This window comes from Ammospiza caudacuta, chromosome 4 (genome assembly GCF_027887145.1).
Source record: "Ammospiza caudacuta isolate bAmmCau1 chromosome 4, bAmmCau1.pri, whole genome shotgun sequence".
In the NCBI taxonomy this organism is placed as follows: Eukaryota; Metazoa; Chordata; class Aves; order Passeriformes; family Passerellidae; genus Ammospiza; species Ammospiza caudacuta.
In genome coordinates, this window is record NC_080596.1 from 77,824,672 (window position 1) to 77,846,294 (window position 21,623).

The 21,623-nt window shown below is 41.2% G+C and overlaps 1 protein-coding gene across 2 annotated transcripts in view; it reads left to right on the forward strand.

The window, feature by feature from the left end:
• The first annotated feature begins 1,009 nt into the window (after positions 1–1,009).
• Positions 1,010–21,623, forward strand: part of UVSSA (UV stimulated scaffold protein A) — a 46,609-nt gene continuing 25,995 nt past the window's right edge. For both annotated transcript variants that reach the window (XR_009274647.1, XM_058803156.1), the window contains exons 1-6: positions 1,010–1,234; positions 1,469–1,799; positions 5,152–5,272; positions 6,435–6,875; positions 7,949–8,058; positions 8,654–8,782. Coding sequence is in view for 1 of the 2 variants with exons in the window: in XM_058803156.1 (XP_058659139.1) it covers positions 1,137–1,234; positions 1,469–1,799; positions 5,152–5,272; positions 6,435–6,875; positions 7,949–8,058; positions 8,654–8,782 (1,230 nt within the window). In the remaining variant the exon portion in view is untranslated. The remainder of the gene's footprint in view (positions 1,235–1,468; positions 1,800–5,151; positions 5,273–6,434; positions 6,876–7,948; positions 8,059–8,653; positions 8,783–21,623) is intronic.

The window sequence follows — 21,623 nt, forward strand, 5'->3', positions numbered from 1 at the left end:
GCGGTGCAGCGGCGCCCAGGGTCGGGCCCCTCACGACCAGAAGGACCTTGAGGTGCTGGAGCCTGCCCAGGGATCGGGACGGGGCCGGGGAAGGCTCTGGAGCACAAGGGCTGCGAGGAGCGGCTGAGGGGGCTGAGGGGGCTCACAGGAGGCTCAGGGGGACCCTGTGGATCTCTGCAATTCCCTGTCAGGAGCTGGAGGCCGGGAGGGGATCGGGCTCTGCCGCCAGGCAAACAGCGACAGGACGAGAGGACAAGGCTCTAAGGCGCGCCAGGAGAGGCTCAGTTTGACATTAGGAGGAATTTCTTCACAGAAGGGCTGATTGCACCTCAGCACGGGCTGCCCAGGGAGCTGTTTAAGGAAAGACTAGAGCGGTGATGTTTGGTTGGTGTCAATGATTCGGAGGTGTGACTCTGTGACAAGCAGGGGCGTTGTGTAGCGGCTGCTCGCCCCTCCAGGCAGGCTCGGGTTAAACACAACACCCCCTCACACAAAACCGGCGGGCTGGGGTTAAACACAACACCCCCTCACACAAAACCGGCGGGCTGGGGTTAAACACAACACCCCCTCACACAAAACCGGCGGGCTCGGGTTAAACACAACACCCCCTCACACAAAACCGGGGCGCGGCGCCTTTAAGGCTTCCCCTGCCTATCCCCGGCCCCGCTTCCGGGTGCCGGCACGTCACATGGGCGGGGGAGATGGTAGGTGCCGGAGGGGGGGGGGGGGGGGGAGGAAGGTACCACCCGCCGGTGCGGGGGGAGCAGCACCCAAGGGGGCAGGGCTCGCATGCGGGTGTGGTCAATGGGCAGGAGCGCGGGCTCAGCACTCTATGGGCGTGGTTCCATGTGGGCGTGGCTCCACAAGGGCGTGTGTCCCCTGAGGGGCGGGGCCTACACGAGAGGCGGGTTCGTGTGAGGGGCGGGGGTTCCTCGGGGGCGGGGCTCCCTCGGGGGCGGGGCTCCCTCCGGGGCGGGGTTTCCTCCGGGGCGGGGCTCCGCTGAGGGCCGGAAGATGGCGCCTCCCAGCCGCGGCCGGGCCCGTGAGCCCCGGTGGTTCCCGGCCGGGGCTCTCCCGGCTTGAGGGACCCTCGGAGCGGGTGTCCCGGCAGCTCCGGTGCCCCGGTGCCGGCGGAGATGGAGCAGCGCCTGGCTGAGCTGGTGGAGGAGCTCACCACGTCGGGGGAGCCGCAGCTGGAGCCCGGCAGGATGAAGGAGCTGAAGAAGATCTGCAAGTACGGCCGGAGGGAGGGGCAGAGCCGGGCCCGCTGTTGTCCCCAGGTCGGCGGTCCCGGGCGGGGCCGCCCCGAGCGCTGCTCCTGGGCCTGCCGTGGGGACCGGGTGCTGCCAGCACAGAGGCTGTTCACTTAAAATTTAAAATCAATTACGTCCTCAGGCTTATGCTGTTACGTGCTGAGCGTCTTTTTAAATATCTCCCCCTCCTTTTCCTTCGTTGTCCCCGCGCTCAGGGCGTCGGAGGAGCACATCGGCCACGCGTACCACCTGCTGCTGACGCGGCTCCGCGAGGAGCACGCCGAGATGCGCTTCTCCGCCTTCCAGGTGCTGCAGGAGCTGTTCGCCAGATCCCACCACTTCAGGACGCTGCTCATCTCCAACTTCCAGGAGTTCCTGGAGCTCACCGTGGGCATCGACCACGAGCAGCCGCTGCCCCCGCCCAAGGAGGTGGCGCAGAAGCTGAGGAAAGCGGCCATCAAGGCAGTGCAGGACTGGCACGAGAAATACGGGGAGGCCTACAAGCAGCTCTCCCTGGGATACCACTTCCTAAAGCAGAACAAGAAGGTACTCGGCGTTTTTTACTCCGCTGTGTGGTATTAGGTGATGATCACCAGGGGATGCTTAAAGTAAGGAAACCAATAAATGTTAAAAAAAAAAAAAAAGAAAGCTGTAGGAAATGACACTGCCTGTAGGAGACTTTATCTTGGGGATGGTCTTTGGAAAACAAACCCCAGGCTTTCTGTTCATCTTGCAGTACTGTAGGTATTTAAAACTCTGTTCTGTACTCATGGCTGGGCTGTGCCTTTTTCAGGGTGCAAGCATTGCTCACCTGCTGGCTTTCACCCACTGATTCCTCACTGGAGCCCCAAGGTTTAGCTCTTTTGGGAAGGGCAGCAATGGTCATGCACTAAACTGAGGATAAACACCTGCTACATCTTTCCATAGCTAGTTTAAACTAGCTTAATTTCTGTACTGGGCTGCCCCATTCTAGTTCCCCTTTACTGTGCAACTTTGCCAGTGTGCATGCCTGCCATCCTCAGCTGCAGTGTTACTGTGCCAGAAAAGAGCTTTTATGACAGAGAAATTTCATGTAAACCTTAGCTTTTAGATGTCACTTCAAGTTACTGTGTTTGGAACATTCTGCTGCTTTAGTCTGTCTTCTGAGGTGCAACAGTGAAATTTGCAGCACTGTTCTAGCATTCACACTACCTACAATGATAATAACAGGCTTTCAGTAAATATACTGGTTTTCTTTCTCTTCACAAAGGCAGATTCAGATTCCTAACAACAGATGAAAAGCTTTTGTGATACCTGAAGTATTTCTGTTGTTCTGGTTCCACAGTAAGCTAATGATGTTCCCTCCTGAACTGTACTGTGCTGGTTTTTTATACAGATATTGGCATCTGCTCACAAAAGATGACTGTTTTTGAATTATTCTTTCTTATCTTGTTTAAGAAAGGAAGAAAATTAAATGACAGTGCAAGACTGGGGGCTTTAACATGTAATGCAGTTTCACACAGGTGTCCAACAGCTCTGCTGAAGTGTGGCAGGTCTGTCTGTGCTCCTGGGGTCAGGGGCTGCTCCCCAGTAACAACTGGGGATCCCTCTCCAGGTTTTGAACCAGCTGTGCTCTTTTCTAGAGCAGCTGGATTTGAGCTCCTCTGCAAACATTAACGTCAATAGAAGCAATCTCAGGTAGTTTGGTAACTCTTGTACTCAAAGACTTGCTGTGAGCCAACTGGCCTTTTGCCAGCTTAATGCTTGAAGTGTGAGAAGCAACCAAAAGTTTGAGAAGGCATTTCTACTTTTTTGTAGCAAAATACATCACTGTTGAGTTTTACTGGTTTGGCACAGTAACATGGGGCAGCTTGGGTGGTGTGCTAGCTCTGTGTGTGGCCCATAGTTGGGTTTTCATTGGGTTTCTTGTAATAATCACCAAAATCACTTTATAAACAGTCAGAAGATGACAGCTGCTGCTCTTTTAGGGTGTAGAGCTAGAGAACTCCCCACTCTGTTCATGTTAGTAGGTCAGTAGTAATAGGGACCAAGTAGGTGCCTCCGTAGATGTTTGACTTCAAGAGCAAATAATGCTTCAGTATACATAAAAGTAATTATTTTCAAACTGCAGTCTCAAAGTTAAAAAGAAGAAGAAAGAGGAAAAATATTTCACATATTTCCAAATGTTTGCATATTTGGGCACAGACCCATATCGTAGTATCTTTGTGGCTGGGGAATGCCTGGATGGAATGACAGAACAGGATTTCAGATGCACACAGAGAATGGTACTGCTGTATTCCAGTATTTTCACAGAAGTTGCAGTAATTGTGTCAGCCTGCTGCTCAGCATCCTTTCACTTGAGCAGTTTTTTGCTCCTCAGACATTTAGTTCCATAACTGCAGACCAGCAATAAGAGGCTTCATGGTCCTTCTGGCACAATGGGAAAGGATGGGCAGATGCCTCCCCTGCAGGTGCTGTGGCAGGAGGCAGAAGTTGTGCTTTAGGAAGCTGTAGCTGTGCCTGGTTTGCTGTGCACTGCAGTCTGACTGGCAGCAGATGGTGGCTGCGCTTGCTGGGCTCTGGATCTTTGTTCTGCTTTTGTGAGCAGTGTTGCTCTTTGGGTGGATCTGTTTCTCCCAGTTCTCTGTGGGGAGCTGTGCAAACCTGCAGAAGTCAGATCCCGATTTTCAGATCCTGAAAACCAAGAAAGCTCACTCTGGTGCTCTGCATGGTGCAGTAGGCTGTGAAGCCAGATCTTTTCCCTGCCACCCTTCTGCCCACCCATTCCCTACTGTAAAACCAGCTTGGTGTGTGTCCCTGTTTCTGAACTGATGGAGACCCTCCATGCCAGCTTCTCTGAGAGCTGTTAGACAAAAACCTTTGTGTGACTCCAAAACTTTGTTGTAGGTTGCTGAGAGCCACTCCTGGCTGTTGACACGCTTGGTCATCTAGCAGTGGCAAGAATAACAAATTTCACTGAGTGTTTGTGATGGAGAGTCGTGGGCTGCACAATCAGCAAAGTGCAGGCTTGCTCAGCACTGTCTGTCTGGCAGTTCATAGAAGTTATGTGGTAGCAATCAAAGGAAATTCTGTGTTTTCCAAAAGGATTTCCTTCAGCATTAATGCAATCAAGCCTCCCTTCTTTAAAACAGGAGTGAATTTATTTTGTGTTTTCAATCCCTTCTAAGACCATACTAAAAAAAAAAAAACCCAAATATTGCTAATATTTTAAGAAACGGCATTTTGAGTTGTTCAGATTAATATTTATAATTCACCCATAAGGAAGTGAGACTGAATGTTTTTCCCCTCACTATCAAAATCCAACAATGGAATTGTAAAATCACAAATTAGTTGTTTCTTAATAAAATTGTAGGTCTTCTCTTTTACTTTCCTTTCTTAAAAAGTTCTTTTTGTAAGACTGATATATAGATATATGTATATGTATGTATATTTATACACTGGTTGTTATAGTGCTTACAGAATTTTCCTAAATTTCCTGGTGGACATGGTGTGATGTTTTCATGTAATCTTAATATCTCCCCTGCATTGTCTCTTCCTGCTCATTCTCCCTGACTCCTGGTCTCCAGTGCTGTGACAGAAGTCTCCCAAAGCCCTGTTTGTTCCTGCACTCTGGATGTGAAAATCTAAGGGGTTTAGGGGGTTTGTTTTTCTACTTTATGATTTCCTTTTGAAAGCCATTGATTCTCAACAGTCCTTTATTAGTAGGAGTAAAAACTCTGTTCACAATTGCTGCAGTTATTGATTCAAGGGAGAGAAGAGATAAAAGGAAATGCTGCTGAGCTTCTGCTTGATGGCTGATGTTCCAGGATTTTTCACCACAGATAAGGATCTTAGGAAATGGATTTTCTATATATTTCTTACGAGGAATGTTACCCTTTTTTCTTCATTTCCTCCTTAGGTGGATTTTCAGGATGTGCATGCCAGAACTGTGGCTGAGAGGAGGAGGGAAGAGGAGAAGCAGAAACGTCTGGAGAACATTTACAAAGAAAAAGTCAAAAGAACTGAAAAAGAAATGGAAGGTTGGTTGCTTTGCTTCTTTTAGTGCATTTTTTGTTTGTTTTTTTTTTTTGTTCATTTTTAAAGCAACCTTTTTAAAGGTTATATAAAATAAATTGAGAGAATAGCTATCCAGGTAATAGCTGACCACAGAAAGCAGGAATACTGCATTTGGAGCTCAGCCCTCCCTTTCTCTCACCTAAAGAATATCAGGGGAAAGAAGTGACTGTCCTGTGAGTTCAGTAGGAAGAGATGGGAAAGAAAGAAAATGTTATCAAGTAAAGATCTAGTCTCTAATTCAGTAAAGTGTGAGTGCATGACCCCAGGTAAACAAACCATGAGACTTTTTGCAGCTAGTGACTTAATTTCTGTTAGGCACAGACTTCCCAATGCCTTGTTGGTCTGTGGCGTTACTTATGTTATACATACGGTCCTTGTGTTCCAGAAATACGGGCAACGGTCTGCTCAGGAATCCTGGATGCAGTGTCGGATAATTGTGAAAAGTGTCACGGTGCAGCTAGAAACTGTAACTGGGGCCTGAGTCTGAGCAATATGTGCAGAGCAGACACATTTCTGTCACCCAAAGAATAACAGAGATAGTGAGTGTATTATGCTGCAGTTTAAAGCGTTATTTAATTAAATTTGTTATATGTGATGCATGCAATTGTGTCTGCATTTATTCTGCATGCTGGAAATGTTTTCATGCACTAGAGTGGAATTTTAAAGAGATTTCACTTTTTTAAAGCAACTTGTATCAGTAGCATCTCTTTGAGCAATAACATACATTCACGGCCGTTCCTACACACAGCAATAAAATTCATGGCTGTAAAATGAATACCCACCAAGATCACTCAGAATATCTCCTTGAACCTTGTTTTCCTTCAACTTCTATGAAACACTTGAGTCATCTTTACATAGTGAAATTTAGAGAGGCTGAGGAAAGGGGGAGCTCTGATTCTACATGTCTGGCATGTAGATTCTGAAATTCTAGATTTCCTGCTTAGGGATTGTCACTTTTATAAGGACAATTTCTGTAGAAGAGGAAGATCTGTATGGCTCAGTTGTCACTGGATAAATGGCTTCCCCCTTTGGCAGTCATATTTGATTTGTACCTCTGTGTCTGCTCTGGAGACATTAACATTTTACAGTATCTAACAATTGTATAAAACAATTGTGTCTTGATAGAAATGTCCCAAGAGATTGCTGACACACTGACAGAGATGGAGAACTGTTTCCAGCTGCTGATGCCAGATCCTCTCAATTTTGGGATGAGCGAGATTGACCCGGAGCTCAGCAAACAAACACCTGCTAATGAGGCTGGACCTGCATGCCCCTTGTCCTCCCAGGGGAAAGTGACCCCATCCTCCTTGGGGTGCATGGATGATGAGCAGCCCTGCTGCAGCAAGGACATCCTTCCTGTTTCCCAGTGTGTTACAGCTGATGGAAGCAAGGAGGCAGATGAGAAGGCTGAGCAAGAAGAGCTGGATGGAGGCACACGCTCAGATGTTCCATACAGTGGCCCTGATCTCCATGATAATGATGATGATGATGATGATTACCAGACTTTTGTTAGGAACCATGGGCTTATTTCACATAAATATACTCTAGACCTTGAAATCTCCACAGGTACCTGGAAAAACTTCTGACATGTAGCTGGAGGCAGCCTTTCTCTGAAGTGTTCTGTGCTTGTGGTTTTGTTTCTTTACTTGAATGCTGGGGTTACTGGACACCATTTTGCTTTGGGATTACTGGACATCACTTTGATTTTTTTTTAAATTTATTTTTTATTTTTCTGTTTCTCGTTCCTCTAGTAACTGTTCTTAGTTTTGGGTGTTCTTGTGTGTGATTAGCAGATTTCATTAATTACCTTCTAAGACTGAACTTTTGTAGTAGTTGTTGTGAGCCCATTATAGCACTTCATAGTATCTATGATGAGTCTTTTGTGTTTAAAAACAATCTGTTTATCAAATACAACTTTCTTCCTCTTTGCTATTCACCTCTTTCCCTCTGTAGCTGGGGAATAAGCTGATAGTTTAAAATCTTACAATTGGGTGTTTCTTAAACTTCTTCCTTGCAAGAAAGTAGTTTTGCTAGCAAGTGATCATACCATTTTTGTATAACTTTTCTAGTGTGAGTTACCTGTAGAAAAATCAGGATGGTTTGTGTTTTGGAAATCTCTTACAGTTCCTGTCCTAAGGGAATTCCATGTGCAGACAGCAGGGGTGATGTCTGCTTTTCTGTTTGCTGACAACAATGGGTGAAAAGTATAACTTTCACTTGGATAATGGCATGCTTGGCTTCTTTACAATCCATTCCCTGTTACTACCAGGGTAGAGATTATTTTGTATTGAATATGAAGAAATTGGTACAATAAGGCCCAGTTCATTTGAACTTGGGACAAGATGTAATGAAAATAGTAAGACTGAACCTGTCTGTGATTTATTTGGTCATTCCTTGCTGATGATGGCTTAACAACTCTTTCTGGCATGTTGGACTGAACACTTTTCATATTTTCCTCAGATTTTTTGAGTGTGTGGATAGTAACAGAATAATTAATACTGAGCAGAGAAGCATTCTGATGTTTGTAACTCCCCCTGAAGTGATCAAATGTCTTAGAAAGAGTAATTTGCCTTCTTTAACTCCTGTAGTGCAGATACCATAAATGTCTTGCACTAACTCTTTTCCCCTGTTTTGAGCAGATATAAAAGTGCAAGAGAATGAAGATAATACTGCCATCATAAACAGTGTCATGGATGCTCACAAACTTCTCAGAAATAAGTTCTGGCCTTCTGTGCAGTCCTGGATTCAGGTGGGATAAAGAATTAATTATTTTTTCTTCATTTTTTAATAAAAAGATGGTGAAACAAGGGCTGGGATACACTAAAGCTTGAGGGAGAGTGAACCAAAAGGAAATGAAGGTTGAAGAAGCAGGAACAATTAGAGAAGATTTCCATTTCAGTAAGGCTGCACTAAAGGACACTGCAGGAGCTTGTTGGGTAGCTCTCAGCCTTGGGTGTGGTACCTATAGGCAATTCTTTTTTAAATTTTTTTTTAAGATAGGTAAAACTTGGCTTCTTTGCAAAGTCTTAAAGTAAAACACAGCTTATTTTTGTTAGACAGCTCTCTATCAGGTTAGCAGTGTATCATGGAGCCTCCTGAGTGCAGTTTGGCCTACTGGAGGGCACTTCCAGAAGATGTTTTTAATGTCTGTTCATTCTTTGGCTTCACTAGTTGCTGATAGTTTTTCTAGTCTGGATAGAAAATGAATTGGCTTCATTAATTGTCGCTTGCACAACAAAGGAATTTGTGATGTTATTTCATTAATTATGAGGGAAAACTGGAAATTTTTTTTTTTGGCTCAGATTTCTAGAAGAGAATAAGGTTGTTGTTTTCTTGGTTTGCAGCTGCTTACCAGAGCAGGAGTCAATGATGATCAGCTAAGATGTGCCATTGAACTCAAGAATAAAATGGAGACTGCTATGAAGAAATACAAGGAAATGGACATTTCCTTTAAAGCAAGAAAAAGAAAAGTGGTGAGTTTCTTAAAATTCTGTTTTACTAGAGAGAACCATTAATAAAGTTTAGCTTGTATACAGAAAAATGCTCTTTCTCTTAAGCCCTAACCTGGGAAACTTTTCAACACAGGTTTTATTGTAAAGTACATTAATTCAGCTGATTGTAGCTTCCCTCAAGGAGCAGTAAACACCTGTATGATATTCCAGGGGCTTGGTTATTAGAACAAAACTGTTTATGGCATCCCTTTTGTTGTTAAGGATAGAGAAGTGGGTAAGTGCAGATTTTATTTACTCTTAGTTGCTTTATGTGTAACACTGTTAAATCCTCAGCTTCTTTTGTGCATATTTCTCAATAGACACTGCACTGCTCGTGTTCTTTCACAATTTGCTAAACTCTGAGATTCTCTCAGTTCAGGAAAGTAGTCTCTCTGCTTTGTAGCATTTACTCTGTACTAAACATGTAATGTGATTAAGGTTGTGATAGGAAAGTTTAGAGCATCAAACTTATTTCACAGAGATTATCAACCTTATTTCACAGAGATTAACTACCTATGACAGTTCTTGTGAGACAGGTAGACTTTGTGAGTAAACAGGCTGAAGGATCAAATACATTATTCAGAACCAAAAAGAAGTGTATGCCCTGCTTACATAGATAAAAATCAGAGCTGCATGATACTAATTTCTGTTGGCTGTGATGAAATTAAATAACTGCATAGCTTGACATGAAAATGAGTGCTTTGGGTCAGAGTCCAGACTAGAGTCTGGTTTGGATTTACTTGATTGTAAGGATTTGATCTGGACATAACACCTTGAGCTAAATTGTGTAGCCTCATTTAGCCATGACTGAGTGTTGTAGGCTTTGCCTTCATTGTACAAATGAAGCTAAATCAAGATTAATCTGGTTCATCATCTTAACACCTCCTGATGTGCCACACCAGTCAAAAATGCCAACTCTGAATGAAAAGTACTGAGAGACTGTCTTGTCAGAGGCTTTTGTCTCCAGTGAAATATGTGTGCTACCTTTATGCAACCAGCTATGAAGGAATCCAGACATCTGCTGTCATTCCTGCCATTTGCTTGACAGGACTTCATTTGCTGCACCTCTGCATGGAATATTGGTTGCTATATTTCTTGTAAGATGTAAAAGACATTCAAGCCTTGATTTTTGTGTGTGTGTGTGAATGGGATGTGTGTGTGTTTACAATGGTATTGTTACCACTTAGAGTGACCAGTGCTGTCTGTATGCTTCTATAGCATGTTTAGAACTAATAACTTTATTAATTTGAAAGCTAATAAATTCTGTTGTTAAAAGGAGAAAAAGATAGGAAGCACATAATGCTCACAATGCTTTCAAAATGAAGCAATGCAAACTGAGGTAACTTAAGCATTGAAAACAATATATAAATATTCCTAGGTTTTCTCTCCAGTGGGTAATAACTAAATTTAGTGTTAGTGCTGAGCTATTTTAAATTTATAACCTGAACACAGAGAGCTTTGTACAGCAGAAGCAAACTGCATAAATTATATTTTATTCATGTGTCAGATGACTTTATTGAAACATAAAAGTGTGGCAAATTGGGAGTCTAGTAGAACAAAATAAACAGAATCTCTTAGGCCATGGTTATTGAATCCCCATCTGTCAGATATTTACATGTCAGCATGTGAAACACTGCACACATCTCCTCTTCACTAGAGCACTGCTGCCTGTGTTAGGTGTGTGGCTTTGTCCAGGTGTCCTCGTGTCCTTGCAGCTCTTGCCATGCCCCTTTTGCTGTCTCTGTGTCTCTGAAGCCAAGAGAAGCAGTAGTGGCAGCCTGGCTGTCCTGCACAGCCCTGGCTCCCAGCCCCCTGTCCTTCCAGATGGGATTTGGTGGCACATGGGGACCACGAGGGCTGGACCTGCTCAAGTGTGGGGCTGAGCACAGCTGCACATAAAGCTCAGTGAGCAGAGGGGGACAGTGGGCATCACTGGCTGAGTGCACAGGGTCCCACGTAGATGGGTTTGGGGGTGGTCTGTGCCATCTCTGTGGTGGGAGAGGATGGCAGTTCTGCACTCTGAGGTGGCTGTATCTATAACTGGACAGTGTACAGGTGAATGGCAGTTCTGCACTCTGAGGTGGCTGTATATTTAACGGGACACTGTAAAGGTGAATGGCAGTTCTGCACTCTGAGGTGGCTGTATCTATAACTGGACAGTGTAAAGGTGAATGGCAGTTCTGCACTCTGAGGTGGCTGTATCTATAACTGGACAGTGTAAAGGTGAATGGCACTTCTGCACTCTGAGGTGGCTGTATCTATAACTGGACAGTGTAAAGGTGAATGGCACTTCTGCACTCTGAGGTGGCTGTATCTATAACTGGACAGTGTAAAGGTGAATGGCACTTCTGCACTCTGAGGTGGCTGTATATTTAACTGGACAGTGTAAAGGTGAATGGCAGTTCTGCACTCTGAGGTGGCTGTATCCCTAACTGGACAGTGTAAAGGTGAATGGCAGTTCTGCACTCTGAGGTGGCTGTATATTTAACTGGACAGTGTAAAGGTGAATGGCAGTTCTGCACTCTGAGGTGGCTGTATATTTAACGGGACAGTGTAAAGGTGAATGGCAGCTCTGCACTCTGAGGTGGCTGTATATTTAACTGGACAGTGTAAAGGTGAATGGCAGTTCTGCACTCTGAGGTGGCTGTATCTATAACTGGACAGTGTAAAGGTGAATGGCAGTTCTGCACTCTGAGGTGGCTGTATATTTAACTGGACACTGTAAAGGTGAATGGCAGTTCTGCACTCTGAGGTGGCTGTATATTTAACTGGACAGTGTAAAGGTGAATGGCAGTTCTGCACTCTGAGGTGGCTGTATATTTAACTGGACAGTGTAAAGGTGAATGGCAGAATGGCAGTTCTGCTTTCTGAGGTGGCTGTATATTTAACTGGACAGTGTAAAGGTGAATGGCAGTTCTGCACTCTGAGGTGGCTGTATATTTAACTGGACAGTGTACAGGTGAATGGCAGTTCTGCACTCTGAGGTGGCTGTATCCCTAACTGGGGAATGTAAAAGTGAATTTTTTGTGCACTTGCTATTTCAACTCTTATTATGATCCTGCACCACAGCAAACCATTCTTTCAGAGAGAGGGGTTTTATTTAATTAGCAAATATAAAACAGAGTGACAGGGACTTGGCAGCTTGGCTGGGGACTTGGGCTTGCCCATTCTCCAGGCACTTTTAGCCTTTTCTTCATGCTCAATCTCCAGGTTTCTGTGGTCACTGATTTCCCCCCTTTTCATCTGTTCTAGTCTGTGCTTTTTTTCTGTTCTGTCTGGGAACAGAGGGAGTAAAGGTTTTACCCATCCTCAAACTGAGATCAAGAAAGTTGATAAAGGGAAGAGTTTATTGAGAGACAATGAAACTGGAGATTTATTACTGTGAACTCCACTATAACTCTCAATCCCACAGAGATTTAAATTGCCTCTTCAAAGAGGGAAGGTCCAGGAGTGCCTTACCACTGCCATATGTCATTGCTACTCTCTTTTAGGTGATCAGTTACACATGGATATGGCTGAAATATGAATATACCAGCAGTGTAGCTTGATGTAAATTACACTGAGAGCAAGAAATTGGTGGTTACATGGCCTGATTCCACAGAAGAAATATTTGCTTGGTTCACAAGGTGTGTGCTTTTGGAAATCCTTATTATTACATCCATGCTTCCCGTTGTTTCTCATTTCATTTTCCATATCACAGAGCACAAGGCTACAAGGCAGGAGTTTTTGGCAATCTAAGCCTGTTAGACAATTAGCACAAGTTACTTTCTCTGAAGTTCTTTTTTAGCTTTACTGAAAAATGAAAATGTCAAACTGCTTTTCAAACCACAGGTGAACTTCTTGGAGGTTTGGGGAACTTGCCTTATACAAAGTCTCTTGAAGGAAAGCACAGAACTTTATACAGTGAGACACTTTGACTTAAAATGGTTTATAGTGACATGAGCTATAACCACTTTTACTTTTCTCCTCCATGAGAGTGAAGAACACAAACCATCAGAGAGTCTTAATTACAAGGAGGGCCATCATTTCTGTGTGACACTTACACCCTGCCAGCAGGAGCAGCCTGTGCTTTGTGCTTGCCTCTCGGGAGCTGTGGGAGGAGAGGGAAAAGAAAAACAAAGGTTATCCTTTAACTGATAGAAACAAATCCCTTGAAGCAGATTTTATAATTATAAATCCATCCCAGTTGCCCAGTCCACACATTTCCCATTGCCACTGCTGTGCCCCCAGCAGATCAGAACTCAAGGCATTTTTTACAAGCTGTTACTTTTTCAAGTGGGTGGAGAGTGGACAAAAAAAAAATCACAGACTGCCTGTATTGGTCAAAGGCAAATATGTTTTTGTGTGCTTACATGGGTTATGTTCACTGTAATTAAATCCTTGCGTGGGGTGCCAGGTTTCTGACAGTGAAAGTGCATTTTGAGGGTGTAAACGTTTTGAGGGTTTTGATACTCATTTTTCTGTGAATCTGGGTTATGGCTGGATCCGGGTGAAGAGGGTGGGAGCTGTAAAAGGCTTTTATTTGACGGCAGCACGGTGCTCAGACAGGAACCTTCCTTCTCTGAGTGCCTGCTCAGGATAATTCCAGTGCCCAGCAGAGGGAGTGCAAACTGCATGCTCCACGTTTTTCTCTGTGCCACCTTGATCCAGAGCCAGCCATCTGCTCAGTCTGTGTTTCCAGGTAAACTTACTATGACAGCAACACCAGAGAGATTTCAAGTTAATTGGTGACTTTATGAATTATTATAAAAGTACAGTTGTAATTACTGCCTTAGGTTGGTGTTTTATTTAAACACTACTGTAGACTCAGTTCTTTTGCAGGAATAACTTACCATCAAATTGTTATTAATTTTTTTTTTCTGGTTAGATATAGATTTGTTTCTCAATGTCTCCTTGCTTTCTTATAATACTGGATTTAAAATTTTCTTGTTTAATGTCTGATTTGCTGCTGATTAAATGCAAATGATCTTGCAATTTTAGAGAAGACGAGTATGTTCTGTATTTTAAATCATGCATGCCACCTTTCACTGACATCCTCTCCATAAAGAATTACCCACTAGGGTAATACTTGACATCCTGACATTGTTAATAGAAATGTAGCTCATTAGCTGGATTTTGTACACTCTAAGTATGCTTATGTTTTATGTGATTACTTTGGGAAGCTGTGGAAGTTTAGTACTGAGGCTGCCTAAAACTTAGGCAGACAGAATCCAGGAGGAAAGATGATGTGAGAAACATCCCATTCATGTGTCTGTCAGCAGAGGGATCATTTAACACACCTGGTACACTTTGAATTTTAAATTTCAAATTACATTAACTACCAGGGATATATAGTTTTTCATTAACTGTATTCATTACTTTTTGTTTCACCTTTCCTTATCTTCTGTCAAATCTAAGCATGTGCTTAGATCTTGATTTATTCGTGTACTTAATTTTATCCATGTGAAACATCTGGTTGAACTCAATAATGCCATTAATAATTAGATTTGGAGGAGCCTGTCCTTGTGTTGTCCAGAACCTGATAACTCAAACCTCACTATAATACAAGGAAGATTTTTTTCAGAAAGATTAATATCAGAAAATTATTACAAATTAACAATTTAAATATTTGCTGCTAATTATTTAGTCCCAAAATACATTAAAAGGTTGAAATTTTAATATGGTATAAATTAAGCCAAGAGTTCTGCCAATTACATGTTACAACACTTGCTGATTTTTTTCCCCATGTCTTCAACTACAGTTTGGCATTTTAGCAATTCAAATGAGTTATTTCTACCTAATAAACTTGTAGCATTATAACCAGCTCTTTTCAAGTCTGTCTTTTTGTTAAGCTAGTGCCTGCTTTAGGAAAAAAAAAAAAGACCTGCACTTGAATTTTAGATTTCTTTTTCTGCTTCTGTAGCTATAGAGAATCCAGTCCTGGTGACAGCTCTCTGTAACAGCTTCCTGTACTCACATCCTTACAGTTTTTTCTCTTGTTCATTTTAGAGAAGTTGGTTCTGGGGGTTAGAAACAACTGAAACCACATTTACTAAAAAACATGCTCAGACCATGCAGCAACAGAGACGCCTTTGTAGAGAAGTCTTTTCCCCAGGTGCTGCTTTTTAACAGAAACCCCAACTCTTACCAAGAAGTTGTCCTATGAAAACTGGAAGCATTTAATTTTAAGGTTTAAATGATAAGTTGATGTTGATTGTTAGTATGTTTTCTATAGAGAAATACAGGAATATTTGATAACTAGAGCAGCATTATTCCTAAAGATGTTCTTTACCAGATTTATACATTGTTAGCATGTAATGTGGTCAGAATAAACAGTAAAATTTATTAATAGGTATGTGATCAAATTGGTAGCCTAGGCAACATTTAAATGGTTTGGGTTTTTTGTCTAGGTAATATTTATCAAAAAAGCCAGGTCAACCATAACTGTAAAAGTAAACACAGACTAGTAAATGGGTCATACAGATACTTAATGCTTCCTCTCCCTCCTTCCTGTTTTAATTGGTGTTATTTTTATTGTCATGTTTGCCATGTTCTTATTATTTCTGTTAAAGGATCACTTTTCAGCTAAAAGAGCTTTCTATTTTTTATGTTTTATTAGGATGTAGGACTGATATAAAACAAAACACTGTAGAATTAGCCCTCAGAACAGCAGTCCCTTGGTAAAGTGCCTGATAGCTGGGTGATGCGTTTGGGGGATTTTGTCTCTTCCCAAGAGCTGAGTGTTCCTGTGGTGTGGTCTATGCTTTGCCCTGGCCATGCAGCCTGCCACTGCTCTGAAGTTATTAAAAATATCTTGTTATGCAGATGTAGCCATGAATTCTTGGGGCTGTCACTGTGACGACCTCCGAGCCCCGTGTGACGCGCAGGTCGCACAATGCAATTTGGAGCTCCTCTAATAGAGTGGAAAATAAAGGAGGATGTCTCCATCATCAGCTTAACCCTTATGTTAAGTATTTAAGTTTTCCAGGCCCAAGGGTCATCTCCCTTGATTCATCTGTGAATACTGAGCAGTGTGTATTCTCTAAGTAGGAGATACAAATTTGCTTCCTGCTTTTTATCCATCCTACCTTACAAGGGGGAATTGTGTATTGAAGTGAATTTTTCTGTGAGGTTCATAGAGGTACATTGCTAAGTGTATATTTATAAAAATGGAAAAATAAGAAAAGTTTTAGGCTTGAAACATACGTTAATGCATTTAAATTTAGCTGATGAGCAATATGAAGGTAAATCTGTTCACATCTATAATGTCTTGTACCCGAAATCCACAATCAGAAATGCATGTAAGGTTATGTGTATCTTGCATAGAATAATTTTTTACCTGTCTGTAATTAATTAGGTTTATTCAATTGAGATATGTATCTACCTGTTATTGTTTGACTTGGAAACCTTCACTAGTTAAACTGAAACTGCTGCATCTTCCCTGAATCTGATACTTTCTGGAAAATGTGGATTGTGCAAGAGAACTTGGCCTTTTTGATGTACCTGCTTAAGGATTTAGATGATTTATGCAACCACCATTTTGGCGGATGGTAGGAGCTCCAGTAGTGAGGTATGAAAATACATCTGAATGGTTATTGCTAAAGGAATACTGAACTTGCCTTGCAATATCTTCCTGGGGTAATAATTTATCCAATGTACCAGTTTTCTAGACTGCCTTTATTTTCTGCCCTCTGAAACTGTGAAGGCACACGCTGGTCCACTGGGTCTCTTGGACATACCATTTTTTTCTGAAAGGATTCATGAAGATGCAGAGTCTTTTGAGCTGGGTTTTGAGCTTGCCCCTGCAGGACTGTGAGAATCCTCTCAGACTCTTACTTTAGGGAAAACTGGTTCATCAGGTAGTTGTTATCTTGCCAAAGCAATTTGGAGCAAGGTATGTTCATTCCCCAGTGTACTTTGGCAAAGTGTTGGGCTGGAGCCCTTCAAGCGTTTATACTAACCCCTGGAAATTAGGAAATAATGTGAAAAGTGCATTCCTAAATAAAAGTCAGCCTGGCCAAGATGCTTATGTGGTGTTGAGCAACTACACCCAGAATGAATGGTGATACTTTTACGGGTGAACATAAAATGTGCTTTGCCTGGACCACATATCTAATTTGCAGTCCTGGAGTTTGAATTTATGTTCATATCACAAAGTGAAGGGGAGGGAGGCTGTGTGGGAGCTTCTTATAAATACAGCTCTGTTAGTAGTTTGTGTTTTCCTTGTGTTGCACATGATAAAACTCAAACATGGTTCTAAAATCTGTCCAAATGCCAGCATTTATTTCCATGTCACCCTGTGTTGGATGATATAAAAGAATGGAAATGGGGCAATGTGTCTTTACATTAAAGATACACTGTTTTGACTACTCAGTTTCTATTACTGGCACTGACGATTTTTACCCCAGTCACTGTTTTCTTACATAGAATATCCCCAAATTTCATTTTAACCTGCCTGAAGTATGTTTTGTGTTATGGTTGAATAAAAAATGCATGTGCTTAAGGTTGCCCCTCTAACTAGGTTCTACAGCAATAAATATTCTGGTTCCCCAACCAAAATCTTCTAGAAAAATATTTAGTTGGCTTTGAGTAGATGCACATGAGATATTGGCATGGTGGAATAATTTGCAAGATCTTTCAGTGAGGGTATTAGCATATAAATAGCAGATGCAATGACGACCATCACAGCTGAGTACATTTAATTTTTAGTTTATAAGATAGAATGGGTTTTTAAATGCATAGCCATCAAGCCTGCTGAAAGACAAATGAAGTTTAGAGTTCACTTGTCTGAGGATGCCTTACATCATTTTTTTTTTTAGAAAAGGGAAACAGGCATGCATAAAACTGAACAAAAGTGATTTCTTGGGTGAAAAGTAATTGAGATTGCAAACCAAGTTAATTAGACCATGCAAAATTTATTTAATGGTCCCAGCTGTAGTTTGCAAGTGGTGTTTTAGTGAGTAGATGTGACTTCTTCATGTGCTATCTTTTCTCTTCCTTCGTTTTCTAAAATAATTAGTAGTGGCTGTACATCTAGCCCTATAAACTGATTGCATTCTATATTTCAGTAATTTTATTGCTTGCTTTAATTATGATTGCAGAGACTCGGGTTTTTAAATCCTCTTAACAGAATGTAGCAGTCAATGTATAAAAGTGAGCAAAGGATCAAGGGCTTTTCTTCACATCTTTCCAAGTGCTGTGTGGTGGGTGGAGGCTTTTTTACATTTATTACTGGTTGGGATGGGTGAACAAGGCCTTGTACTGGGGCTCTGCTTGCCCTGAGCTGCACTAACAGATGGAGGCTGTTGGGCGCTGACTGCAAAGTAAAAGTAACAATTGCATTTCTACTGGCATCCAGTGCTTTTCCCAGGTTTTTTAATGATGCAGAGTAATAAGGAAACATCTGTTTTTTCAAGTTTTTTTAAATGAGTTAGGAAGGAAATTGTTTGATTGCACTTGTCTAGTTGGAATGGTCAGCACTATTTTAAGTTTTTAGTGAAAAATCTGGAAAATTGTGAAAATGTTCTAAGTGATCACAGTGAAAAGAATATGTGTATATTTTCTGTCTTTTTTGAAACCATATTCTTATATGTAAATAAGTCCAGCTCAACACTCTGAAAATTGCCTAACTAAATCCCATTTCTTCTCACAGGAATTATAGCTACTACCTAGTTAGTGATCCTGCCATGTTAAAGAAACCAACAGCCAACACATAGTTTTGCAAATACATCTTTCTATGACTTAGATAAATAAATACAAAAATAAATATCAGCATTTCAGAGCAGATTAACAGGCTAAAAATTCCCTTTGCTTGGAAGCCGAGGAGCAGTGGTGGTGCAAGCAGCCCCTGATGTCTGGGGGTCTGGTGGCCATTCTCCAGTGACAGAGAGGGGCTGTTCACCCTCCGTCTGGGATAACTGTGTTAGAGTTTCCTCATAGCACCTGATAATTAGAATGGATTTGAACCCAGGAGCTTCTTTCTCACATTCTTTGACAGATGATTGAGAAACAAAGCAGTTTGTGACTACCTATCTTCGAGGTATTTAATCTTGTACGCTACAAGAAAAGCTTTCCATTGTGGTATTTATCACTTGCTCTTATGCTTTATTCCCTTCAGCCGTGGCACACTAGAAATTTCATTTGTTTTTATCTTAGTATCCTTTGTCGTGGTTGCAAGTACCCGAACCCCTCATTCCTAAAAGGATTATAATTTATTTAATTGGCCACTTAAAACTATTGTCTTAAATATTTATTTCTCTGATTTAGTGGTGGATTGTTTATTTTAACTTTTTTAATTGACTGAAAAAGTTTTCCTGTAGTGGAAGCCTAAATAGGAGGGGGTTGAGCTTTCCCACTACCTCTGTAGAAGTTGCTTTTTGGAACTTTAAAAAAACATACATTTCTAACTAATAATATTGCCCATGAGCTCTCCCACTTTCTCTTGCAAGGAAATGGAACAAACATACATAAATGGGATGGTTCTGATAAAGTCCCACTGGAATGAAGTAAATTGAGATATAACTACCTGCTATTACTGCGCAACTTCTTGAATTTCCAACAGTGACAACTTCAATATTTTAAAGTAAAAAGATAACTTATTTCACTTGTTAAGGATTTTATCGAGATAAAGACTTTGTCTGTTTGAAAGGAAAAGAGGGCTTAATTCCTGATAGTTAGCTAAGCAGTTAATTTTTTTTTTCAGGAAATCTAAATTTAATAGAAGGCTCCAGGGAAATTCAAGGGTGTGAACAATACGCATAATATTTTATGAAAATGACCCCCATATTTAAAATCTGGCATTATATGTTATGCATTGTAGCACCAAGTCCACATCTACCTTTTAGAAAATTAAAACACATAAATTCTGTTTAGTGTTTGATATGTGCTGCACTAGCTGAAAGCCATAATGCCCCTAAAACCTTGGGTTGCTTTTCACCTTTCATAAATTCCTGGGTAGATTCTATACAAAAAATAATTTTCAGCTCCGTGGCTCATTGTTATTCAAAGTTGATTGATTGTCGTCATTTACCCAGTGAGGAAGTTAAGTGCTCCTGTCATTTCTGAAGAGTATAATTGGGACGTTTCACAGGTCAGTGCTAGTGACAGGTTTCCCTTTTGATTAGTGTTAGACTGATAACAAAAATTACAGTTTCCTATGATTAATGTTTTCTATAGTACTTGAATGCACAGTTCATGGATTGTACCTAAACAAAGTGAATTTGCATCTGATTATGCCTTTTCTCTGCCAGGCTTTTCACGTGCTTTAAAGTTTTAGATCATGCAGGTAATACAGAAAGTTGCTTCCAGTGCAGTTTTCAGGTGGAGGATTAGTGAGATCCACTGAATTTTAGAATATTACCATACAGAGAGATATGTGCTTCCAGTGCTATGAACAAATTAGGTGAAATTTCAATTAAAGATAGTACTCTGCTTTCCCTCTAGTCTCTCAGATATGACATGCAAGGAAGTACTGACATTGTGTCCCTGCTATTTTAGGTATAATCTGGCAACTTAAGTTATCAGGCTGGACTGATAACTTTTACCCTCTTGTTGTCTAACACTATTTCTCTGTTCCTTAAACCTGTTGCTGTTTATTTGTTTACAGACTGAGTCAAAACAAAGGGAATACACTGAATTTACTTTCTCTTTTTATGATGTGAAAGTTAGTCAGTTTGTACATTATGACACAAAGTTGCAGACTGAGATAATCTATGAGAAATCTTATCCTGATTAAATCTTTTTTTAATAGCTAGGTAAGAAATGGAACCTGAACATGAAAATTTTAATGATGTCCTGCTTGTAGAATTTTACTTCTAACTTTTACCATCCATTCATTATGTGTTAATGTATGTCTTTGTATTAATAGCAATTAACATTCTTTGTTAGAAATTAATACAGTCCAGCTTACAATTAATTATGATCAAAAAGAAATACTGGGTTTTTTTCAAGTTATTATTTATTTTAATTTTTTAACCACATTTGATGAACCAAGGTTAGCTGCTGGATTTTTGGCTTCAGAGTATATGTGTGATTAAAGGAACTCAGCTGTGACACAAGATTAGAGTAGTGAATTAGATTGGGGAAATTCTGCTGCAGGCAAAACCTGCAGTATGCTCTGGTGCTTGTAACAATGAGTAGTTGGTATGAATATTGACAGAAGCCAGGTGCACTAGTAGAAGTAAAGAACACAACTGAAAATAGTGAAAATTATGCTATTCCTTGTCAGTTGGGTTGCTGCAATGAAGTGGAAGAAGTGATAGCCTGTGCTGAGGTTGGATTTAGTGGATACCTTTTACTGTTTTCTTGTAAAAGCACATGGCAAACATACAATAATAAAGTGCTAATTGTGTTGTTGGGAATGAGGTGACTCTGAACATGGACGAAGGAAATATAAGCTTAAAGTCTCCATCATTGTTGCCTTTTTAGGATAGTTGGCATTTGCCTTTTTAAAGCTCTGATAGTACAGGCCATGTCTGGTGACACAGATTCTTGTAGCTTATGTGCAATTTGGAAATAAAAATCATTTTCAGATATGGAACAAGCTTAGAAGAAGTATAGATTTGATGGCACATACACAGCAGTTGCTAACTTAAATTATACATAGGGAATCCACTTATGTGGATGAATTACACTGGTTAGTTGGAACTCCTTTTTTTGTTTCACCTACTCACAGATCCTCAATTTCAGACTGCAAGACAGACCAAGTGCACATTTAGGAAAATCCTGTTTTGTTGGTCTTTATCAGAGTAGTGTGTGCTGTCTGGTGGTGTAAATTGTTGGAATGTACCAAATCACTTAAGAAATGAATGTGTGAAATTATTCTTAGGGCTGTTGTGAAGAAACA